Source organism: Papaver somniferum, chromosome 9 (genome assembly GCF_003573695.1).
Source record: "Papaver somniferum cultivar HN1 chromosome 9, ASM357369v1, whole genome shotgun sequence".
NCBI lineage: Eukaryota > Viridiplantae > Streptophyta > Magnoliopsida > Ranunculales > Papaveraceae > Papaver > Papaver somniferum.
This window is the reverse complement of record NC_039366.1, coordinates 69,335,240-69,346,007: the sequence shown is the minus strand read 5'-3', so window position 1 is coordinate 69,346,007 and position 10,768 is coordinate 69,335,240. Positions and strand designations below refer to the sequence as shown.

The 10,768-nt window shown below is 35.6% G+C and overlaps 1 protein-coding gene and 1 long non-coding RNA gene across 5 annotated transcripts; one reads left to right on the top strand and one right to left on the bottom strand.

Annotated features, from left to right (window-relative positions):
• The first annotated feature begins 3,149 nt into the window (after nt 1–3,149).
• On the top strand, nt 3,150–5,436 carry LOC113308778. 4 transcript variants are annotated; one of them, XR_003340058.1, is made up of 5 exons: nt 3,151–3,338; nt 3,513–3,621; nt 3,798–3,937; nt 4,655–4,735; nt 4,820–5,436. It is a non-coding gene; the product is annotated as an uncharacterized LOC113308778 (long non-coding RNA). The 4 variants fall into 4 exon arrangements; XR_003340059.1 differs by having other exon boundaries at nt 3,154–3,338; nt 3,513–3,937; nt 4,820–5,126; nt 5,227–5,436; XR_003340057.1 differs by having other exon boundaries at nt 3,150–3,338; nt 3,513–3,937; nt 4,637–4,735.
• Nucleotides 5,437–5,878: 442 nt separating this feature from the next.
• LOC113312099 (heat shock 70 kDa protein-like) lies at nt 5,879–7,843 on the bottom strand. The gene has a single exon (XM_026560859.1). It carries the CDS (start codon nt 7,841–7,843, stop codon nt 5,879–5,881), a length of 1,965 nt encoding a protein of 654 aa, XP_026416644.1.
• Nucleotides 7,844–10,768: the final 2,925 nt, after the last annotated feature.

The window sequence follows — 10,768 nt, the reverse complement described above, 5'->3', positions numbered from 1 at the left end:
TGCCGTTCCTAGTAATTGGTGTGACCGATCATGAGTATGTGTAACCGATCCTTGTAATTAGTGTAACCGGTCCTGGTAACTGGTGTGACCGATCACAAGAAATACCATGTGTATATGAAACCGATCCTTGTAACTGGTGTAACCGATCCTAGTGACTAGTGTGACCGATCACAAGTATAACTGATCCTAATGATTGGTAGAACCGATTAATCTCATGTATGTGATTTGGCTTTTGATCAATCACATAGTAGTCTTGCAAAACAGGTGAACCAATTCTAAACTTGTTTGTAAGTGTGGTATAACCGATTCCAAGAATGCAAATCCATGTATATATGAAATAAGGACCGCAGTGAAAAGATGTCAACATACTTTGAACACGTACAATAACTCTTATCATTTATTTTTCAAAGATATTCCTCAGTATTCAAGGTGATCCTGTGCCGAAATAAATTAAGAATCTTTTAATTAAGGTTTTTGGTTTTATATGGTTTAATTACCAACAATTAAATGCATATCTCTAGAGAATAAAAATTAGTAATGTACATTTACTAATTGAAGATTTTCTATTGAGAGATTTCGGAAATATTGGACAAGCATTTATTGGAATTATGAAACTGAATTATGCCATTCATTGCATATCTTGAGAATATTTTCGGTTTTGGAAATTCCTTGGTGTCCAAACTTCCTTGGTCTATAAATACCTAAGTTTGAATTTCTAGCAAACTATCCTAAGAGCCAGGCAAACTTCATTTCTTGTTGTTTCTGGTGGAGCCGTCTATTCAGAGAGGAAAATATCCTAATTAGGTGAAATCTCTTACGACAGTTCGTTTAAAGGATTTTGTGGGATCAAGAAGCTCTACAAGTACCATTAGTGGGAAACTAGATAATTGCAGTGTTATTAGTTTTCGATCGATTTAATTGACTAACGGTTGTTGAACTTTGATTCCACCTAGTTTGTTTATTCTTGAGAATATTCTCTTTTGATATAAGATTCACTCAAACAAGATCGAAGTATCGACGTGATCTTTAGAACTGTTGTTAAATCTAAAGACATTGTTAACAGACTCCGTTCTGTGCGTGATTGATCACAAGATATTCAAGTGGTGTTGTGCAGGTTATTGAAGATTAAATAAGATTTGAAGACGAATAAGATATCTTATTTGTTTTCGTATCTTGTGAATTGTGTGCACAAACCTTGATCGCATGGGTTCCAACTAGAATTATATTTATTCGATTCATTAGTTACATAAGATCGACATTCTCAAGATATCTCTATGAGATCTATTTTAATTGAGTGCGAATCTACACTTGACTATTTCGGTAGTTAAGTTAGGTTGATCTAACCAGACAAAGGAGTTTATGAGATTAAACGGAAGAGCCTTTGTCAACATCTCATCCATATCTTGTAGCAAAGATTGATTAGAGTGGTTAATTACCAAATATATTCTTCTTTTGTTGTTTGGAATATGATTCAAAGGACTTGCTATTCACGTGCGTGACTCTAGAAGTCAAAGGCGCAGGGTGGCTGAGGGAACTAAGTAGCTAGGGGTAGTCTGCTTGGTCTCAACTATACGAAGTTGGTTTGGATTTTATATAATGGTTTAATTCTGAGAGTATTCAAAACTGGACTAGGTCCCGGGGTTTTTTTCCTGCATTTGCAGTTTCCTCGTTAACAAAATCTTGCTGTGTATTTTACTTTGATTTCCGCATTATAATTTTTTTATTATAATAAAGTCAAATACACATACTTTAACCCCGTTATACTTGATAGTGATCCTATAGAGTTTGGTTTTACCGAACCTATTATCAAGTAACATACTTCCTTGTTGTATTGTCTCGATCTTGTATTCATAGTCAATCACACAAGTTATCTTGTTTCGTAGTGTCTCGATCTCGTATCCATAGATGATCACATGAAGTGTGAAACGATTTGTCGTATTGTCTCGACTTTGTCCATAGACAATCACTTTCGGTAGATGACTTATAGGTTGAAACAAAAAGATTGTGGTGTATTTCGGTACCCTCGTCTTTTCAGTTCGTGTATCCTGATCTTGGTTTTATGTTATCGACGTTTTCGTCAATCTCTTTTAGGCAAAATAGATAGTAATCGCAAAGTTCGCTTCCTCTCAGACTTTGTGATTCTTCAAGATAAATATCTATAAATTGATCCTAGTTGATCTTTCGACGATTGTTCTTGAGAGGTGGTTAAGAATCTAGGTTGCTCTTCGGGAGTCGTAAGTCCCAGATTCGTGAGGTTTGCTAGCTTTGTCTATTGCAAACAGATTTCCACACCTTGATGTTTTGATCTAAACGGAAATCAAATAGGATTATCCGTTAGAGGTAAATTGGTATCAAAATTCTTCGCTTAGATTGAAGCAACTCTTAGGATGCCAACTAAGGGAATCAAGTGCGTAGAACCTTGCGAGGTTCAAGAGACGTAAGCAACACAACTGCAGCTGAATCTCCGAGGATGGATTCGGTCTCAACAAAATTCCAGTTTGAAGTATGACAATAAGCTAGTGTATGGAGTGCCTCTATTCAGAATGGGTCCCTTTAGCACTAGAGTGGCCTAATCCAAAACGGGGGTGCCTTTAGTAGTTGTCCCGGGGTGACTTTCTCAGTTTCTCGATCTAGTTTTTCCACGAAAGTCCATTTCCCAAAAACATTTACGAATACATAAAACAACAATAAGTACAAAAATTGAGCACTAATAATATATAAAATTGAGACAAATCAGACACATCAGGATACATTTTAAGAAATAACTTATCAACTTAATTAAGTTTAAAAAACTTAAAAATTAGGTTCGGAACAATTGTTAGAATGAAACATTTAAAGGTAATTTTAACTCTTGGAGGATATTTCATGATACGCTATCATAAGTTGTTTTTAACTTATATAAGCAGAAAAGATTAATATAATTAGGTAGATTAGAAGCAAAAAAATTTAAATTTTTTACGAAGCAAAATTCTTTTGTTTTTGATTTGTGGGATCTAATTCCTGCTTCTGCTTTTGGTATACAAACAACGTCTTATAAGCTGATTATTGTCCGGTATTTTGGGATTGACTTTTTCTTCTTGCATGTAAACATCCTATCCGTAAGACCACTGATGTAAATAAAGTGTAAATGACCTTTTCACTTCTCTGTATTTTCTACTCTGCTATTTAAGCCATCTAGGGTTTACTTCTCTCCTCAAATCCCTCGTCTTACTTCCTCTTCCTTTCCTCCTGTGTTTTACGGGGTCTTAAGAGCCACCAACTCCATAGATCATGGTTTATACCGATGAAATGATCAATAACAGCAAGATCCCTCGGTATACTGATTTCTCCTAGTAAACGTAAGTACTATATACCCATCTTCATTTCTTTTTTCTTTTAACAATATATCACTTCATTCTTTTACTTTGATTTGATTGTACCTAAATCTACAATTGATTCCGATCTTATTCATTAGATTTGCTTAGAAAAAATTTAAAAAATCTTAATTGAATTTTCTTAATAATTGTGTGTAGTGAACTATGGAATTGATCTGAGAATGAATCAAGGACAGAAGGCCATATGATCAGTGATTTACCTGCCTCATTTTCCACCCTTGTTCTGATTTTTCCACTTTTTTTTGTTGTATGTTTGACAAATATGAAATCTTGTAGATGGAGGATTCCGTTTTATATGTCTGGAGTCTTTTTGTAACTTAGTAACACATTCCTCTTGAGTATAGGACAAAAAACTTAGGCTTAGAGCAAGAAACAATTGTGGGTTTCAGTGACTTGCTCTGATTTCACATTTGTCCAATGCAGGTTCATGGGAGAGGGCAAACAAAAAAGGTGAAGGTAGCTGATTTTAGGAGACGAGCTTCAGTAACTTGTTATTAGTGTGTTTTATTAGAGTACCCACATCTGGTTACAGAGCTATGCAGAATCAAATTTCGTCACCAGTGGTGAGTTTTATGTCAATATGACAGTCTAAGAATCAAACTTTTTTATGTCATAAGATATGATAAGATGCACATTTGACATGAGACCTGACTTTGTGCTATATATTTGGTAGTGTTTTTGCCTCATTCAGGCCAACAAAACTTTGACAACTGTTGATATTATTCTGTGGTGACAGCTTACATTCTTAGGTTCTAACTTGCCAAGTTGAGAATATCCATATAATTGGATGTAGCTGATAGCAAGGAACTAGTAAATCCTTCATTATTCTGTAAAGAAGGCTGTACATAAAATGTTTATTTTTCTTAGAATGAATTTTTTAACCAATCATAGATTAGGTAGATTTTGTTACATGTGATGCTTGTCTAAATTTTATGGGAGTTAGTAGTGGCTAGTGACTTTATATTGCTAGTGGTAATGTTTTTGCAGTACTTAGACTGAATGACTCAAAACTGGGTCCAATCAAACCATACTTATCTTAGTCGTATTATATAGAGGTGTTAGGATTCAATATAATCTTCAATGTTATATTGAAGAAACATAATCATGGTTTCCTTAGGCACAAAGTGCATTCTCTGGAATCGGGATTGTTATATAAATATTCAAACCTGTATTTTAGTTGTACATTAGACTAAACGTTTGTGTTTGCTACCTTCTATTCAGAAAGTCTTATGTACTTGTATTGTACTTTGCCTTTATCTAAGGAAACAACCTACTTTCAGGCTGAATCATGGGTTAACAGTGATTGGATCACCAGATGACGAAACAAGTGAATAGAAGGAACCAGAGGCTTGCTCTGCAAGGTTACTCTCTTTCTCTCTTGTTGTTCTTGTGTCAAATCCCTTACTGTTGTGAGTTTCTGAAAGATTTTTTGCATATGGGCTTAGGGGAAAAATTTACATCCCAAGCTAGATTTGGACCTTCGACTGATCCAGCTGGTAAGAGTTTGCACACCAAGTTGGAAGCTAGTAAAAAGAGAGCTGCGGCTAAGACATTAGAAGAAGAATCAAAGGCTAACAGCAAGCAGACAAACTAGCAACGATGACGACGACGAGAACCAGAGAGCAGAACCAATGCCTTTACCAAAAGATACTGTTACCTGTTTCCTCGAGTTTGCAGGGCAAGAATGATCGAAGTAAATAAGGTCTAAAATTTTGCAGATGAAAATGTGAAGCATTTTACATGTGTTGTCTGGTAACAAAAACATACTGTATCACTGTTGATTATGCTTGGTTAAGCCACACAATTATTTCTCTTGTAATTTAAAACCAATGCAATGTGTTCGATTTTTCAGGATTTCTGTACGGAACAATTTTTGAATTTGTGAAACTGAATAAGATCTTTCTGACACATGATATGAAACAATGCTTTGGAGTTTGGACTGGAACAAGAAGATACAATTGGGCAGGTGATTTAATGGAATCTTTATAGAGGAAATAGTTTTTGCTGCATGTAAATGGTGAATCATACATTTTATGAGTGAAAAATGGAGTATTAAGATTCTCATGGGTTTGGTTTTGAGGGAAATCTGTTGACAAAAATAAGGGGATATCTCTTTTAGGTGAAATCCAGTGGTCAGCTCATGGCCAAATACAAAATTGAACAAAGCCACAACTGAAACTCAAAAGCTGGCCATGTCAACTGATCAACCCTAAGAGGAATGAACCAAGAAAAAACACAACACAGAAACTTCCTGAAACAAAACTCAAACTATAACAAAGATGCAGCAAGATCAAGGATATGTGTATTTCAACTATGTATATGTAGTAGATCAAATGGCCTACTCGTACCAATTGACCCAGTGTAGTCGCAATGTGTAGTTACTAAACAAACGATTGAAACAACAAAAAATGATTTACATCTACAGCATGTCTCTAGTTTCGGCTTACTAAGCAGACAGGAATTTATACCATATACATCCAATTGTCTCAGATATTCTTATTCTCTCAATCGGGGCCTCTTCTCTCATGTAAAATCCGAAAATATGTCCTCTGCAGTTCATCCAATTTAAGCTCAGAAGCTCTTACTTCTGGCAGTTCATTATTGTCCAACCATGTCTCCGCATCTGCTAGTGCCGCGCTTAGCCTTTCATCCTGACTAGCACTGAAACCCACAGAAAAATCATCTGGCACTTCTCTTGACATATGTTTATCAACAAAAAGCGACACCTTCATTCTCGCCTCTAGCTTCATTCTCTTAATATCCTCCTGTTCTGGGTTCTCCATATCTCTTCCAAATTGATTAAGCTCGTCAGGCGTTAGACTTCTGTTAATCACCTGCCTAGCCAATTGTCGTATACGACTTCCATCCTCAGCAGCCTGAGAAGCAGATACATTTAAAATCCCATCACGATCAACAGCAAAACTTACTGTAATGTTTGGTAATCCCATTTCAGTTGCTTGAATTCCATCAAAGATGAAATTACCGATAAGATTGTTGTCCTCCATCTCATCTTCACCTTCATAAACCTCAACACCTAGTCTTGTCACATCCCTTGCAGGTGTGAAAAGATATGTTCTTTCAGTTGGAATCACTGTGCTTCTGGGAATCAAGTTAGGCAATGTTTTAGTACTTAAACTTAGCGCCGCAACATCTGTAAGCGAAATGCCATTCAGCAGCGGATTACTCAATGCTTCCTCACTCCAAATTGCTGCTTGAATTGCTGCTCCTTGAACAACAGCCGTATCTGGATTCATAATCTCACAAAACCCTTGTGCATCTGTACAAAATATTTCTAGCATTTCTCGAATTCTCAAAATTCTAGTACTTCCACCAACAAGAATAACTTCATGAAATTTAAGAATCCCTGAAATTTGAACACACTGGTCAACTTCTTCCTCACATCTATCAAACAATTCCTGGCATTCCTCAGCAAACACTTTTTTTTTTACTGGAACACTCAATGGAATTGCTTTTTTTTTGGTTGTGAAATTCGCCGAAAGAACGTAATAAGAATCGACAAAGACTACTGTTTGTTTATCATGAGGATAATCTAGAATTCTTTTAGCATCTTCACATGCAAACCTTAATCTGCTCTTAGATCTTTCACATAAACAATCATCTTTCTGTATCTCTTCGAACTTATCAGAACAGTATAAAGATAATTCATCAGTGAAATCTTTACCACCAAGATGAGTATCACCTGCTACAGATTCCACGTTATACGTATTCCATCCATCTTTAATATTGACAACCGCAACACTCAATGTTCCTCCTCCAAGATCAAATATCAACACATTCTCTTCATCTTCTTGAGGGATTCTTGCTTCAACACCATGCTGCTTTTGGTCTTGTCTTGATTTCATCTTCTTAAGCCATCCATAAGCAAGTGCAGTTGCTGAAGTTTCATTAATAAGACGTGAATCCTCAAAGCCAGCCATTGTTGCTGCTCGTTTAGTTGCTAATCTCTGAGCATTATTATAACAAGACGGAACACTAATCACAGCTTTAACAATTACATCTCCATTATCAAGACCTAAACCTTTTTCTGCAATTTGTTTCAATTTCTTTAAAATCATACACAAAAGCTCTTCAGCAGAGAATCTCTTTAGTTGATTAAAAGATCGAACAACGACACTAATTTCATCATTCTTGCTTATTGGATCTTCAATTACTTCAACTGAGCTACGAAGAATGTCAAGTTGAGTATCATTATCTGAAAATTTTGCCCCAATTAGACGCTTAACATCAAGAACCGTGTTTGATGGATTCTTGTCAACTCCATCAAATGCTTCATCACCAACTATGTGTTCTTCTGTGTAATCAGTGAATGCAATGCAAGATGGAATTATTATGATTCTTAATTCTTCTCCTATCCAAAATCCTACTCTACTGTATGTAGTACCTAAGTCGATCCCAATTACCCTCACGTTCTTGGACTCCATTGATGAACTACTTCCGATTTCCTCCATTATTCATGAAAAGATGATGAGAGTATTTAGAGAGTAAAGAAGAAAAATTTGAGAGAAAAGAAGAAGAAGAATTTTGAGAAATAGATGAAATCTGAGAGTTAGGGCTTATGTACTAAAAAGACTGGAAGTTCAAATAGAGAGTAAATAGAGGAAAACGGCGGTTTAGAAATTGCCAATTAATTCACCCTAAACTTTTATCACACTTTCCTTACACCGCCTTTCACTCATAAAAAGACTCAACTCCGATGTATGATTTGTACTGTGACCACTCGAGCTAGGTACCCTGGACTTGCCATGAGTTGGACAGAACCTAAAAGGGGCATTGATTTAGGTAGTATTACAGTAGTGTTGCAATTTGGATAAAGAGGAAGGATACCTTCGCACTTTTATTATCACTCTATCTCACACGTTGAGCGTCATTTGCACGAATAAAAATCAAACCGCAACAGATTTGAAGCTAATATTTGGGGATATATTCCTCTTACCAAGTTCTACATACCTACCAAAAATGAGCACATTCCGAAATATAAAACCTCACAATCTACCGGTCTTAATTTCGACGACCAGAAATCCGTTGATTTTCAACAGCTCATTTTCAAAGTAGTAGATGGTGGTATTCTATGTCTCGGAATACACTCATTTTTGGTAGGCATGTAGAACTTGGTAAGAGGAACATATCCCCAAAATATTAGCTTCAAATCCGTTACGGTTTGGTTTTTATTCGCAAAAATGATGCCCAACGTGTGAGATAGTGTGATAATAAAAGTGTGGGGATCCCTCCTCTTGGATAAAAGATGAAGTATAATTACAAATTTTTCATTGAAGAATTTTTAGGACACTTTTGTTGACTCTCTCAGCAAAACGCAAAGGAAATTTTAGTTGAGCAATGGCTTGTTTTGTTGGCAGTGGCCCATGGGTGAAGCTATAAACTTAGTCGTGCTATCTCATCCATAACGATACTATGAAGTGTAATTCTGAGCCGCTAAATTTTGCATCCATTTATGTGCATCTGTATGAAAGCAAATCAGCTCATAGGAGCATCATTAGTGCAGACCTGCACATTGTGCACCTATGAGCAAGATGTACAAGTCAAAGTGGCAAATTACAAAACCAAGAAGATTAGAGGTCAAAACATGTTCCACATTTACACACTAGTGATGTAAATGGAGTGTAATTAATTTTTCCACTTCTTTGTCCACTTACTAGTACTGTTTAAATGATATTTCTTAGGGTTTATTCCTCTCCTCAAATCTCATTTCTTACTGCCTCTCCCCCTCTTCCTCTGTTTTACGCCATCACAAAAATCACCACCACTATCACAAATCTTCAGATGTGGATGATCAACAATAACAAGATATTCAGATACCATTTCTTCACCTTCTTTAGGGTTTGAACCAAATGAGATGAGCAAATCTGAGATGGAAAAACAACAACTAGATTTTTGTAGGAGATGGGACTGGTTTGAAGATGAAATTTTAGAAACATTCCATGTGTTTTGAGAATTTCTCAGATGAAAAGTGTTTTGACCATAAATTTCCATGTGAATCAAAGTGTATAATGCTTCGCTTCTCTAGTACATCTCCTTTTGTATTGTTAGAGTATTATGTGACTGAAGGAGTAAAAATAATTCATTGTGATATAAGAAAGATTAAGGTAATGCAAAGTTGTATTATGAAATAACATTTGATCCGTTTATAGATTGAATTCGAGCTCTCTGTTGTTGGGAAACAATATTCTATTAACTTTTATTTTCAAAGTTTTTAACTAAATAATAAAATTAATTTTTGTTTTCTTTGTGAATGAAAATCTTATTAGTCCCACATCGGGGAATCCCTCTTCTTAAGTTGTATTATTCCATTGTATAAACAAATTCTCTACTTTTGTAAAATCTATGGGAAAGGGGTTTCTCTATATTTTAGAGAGACCCCTAAGGGAAAATATTTTTATATTTTTTTCTTAAGCGTTCGCGATTTTCCTGTAGGTTTTTTCGGAGTTGTCAAGATCAAGTTGAGCATCTACTACATATGCTAGTAGTAGGTTATCCTGGAGATATCCGTCCTATGAGGGCTATAGCATCACTCTTGAGTGTAGCCGGGCGCTAATGTCTTAAGGACAGCGTGTTGAACATGTGACTCACACTGGTTTTCCAAGTTTTTCCTTGTTGCTGTTGCGGAGCTCTAGGGAGCTCGTCCGTTTCGTCAAATCGATCACACCCACTATAAAGGAGCTAAGTATCAATAACTTTTGCTTATTTGATTTTTTTCTTCTTTTTGATTATTGCACCCAACAATCTTAAGATATTAGAGTTTGTAATAATCATGGATGTTAATTGTGGGGTGAAAAACAAAAAATGAATTTTTGGTCAGCTGTAGAGTTTCAAATTTATCTCTTAACCTAGAAGGAATTTCGACGAACCCTTTTGACCTAATGTAGTAGACATCCTGGTAGTTACCCACAAAATTTCAGAATTTTTGGAGTTGTTAAAGTATTTTATTGATATTTTACAATACAGAGAAACGTTCCTGTAAAATTTTGAGGAGCAGAAATTTGTTGTTGACTAAATTAGTTTTTATGGGGTAACCATGAGTTTTTTGAAATGGTGATTTAAACGAAGTTTGTAGATCTTGATGTTATCTTCAAACCTCATATTTTATTTTCCGATTCAGAACTAAGGTTTGTGAGATGTGGTGTATTAGGTGATTGAGAAATTACAGTGTCCCTAGTCAAAGAATAAACAGAGATTTTTGGACATGGCTAACAGGCGCATGTGGATGAACACAAATTTTCCAAAGATGAAAAAGGCGAGAACATCAAACACAACTCTAATAGTAGTCTTCATAAGAAAGGTATGTTTCGTAAACCTAAATCTGGCATTACTTTAATTAAGGGTGATTTTTATGTTTGTAAAATTCCTAGCCATACGGC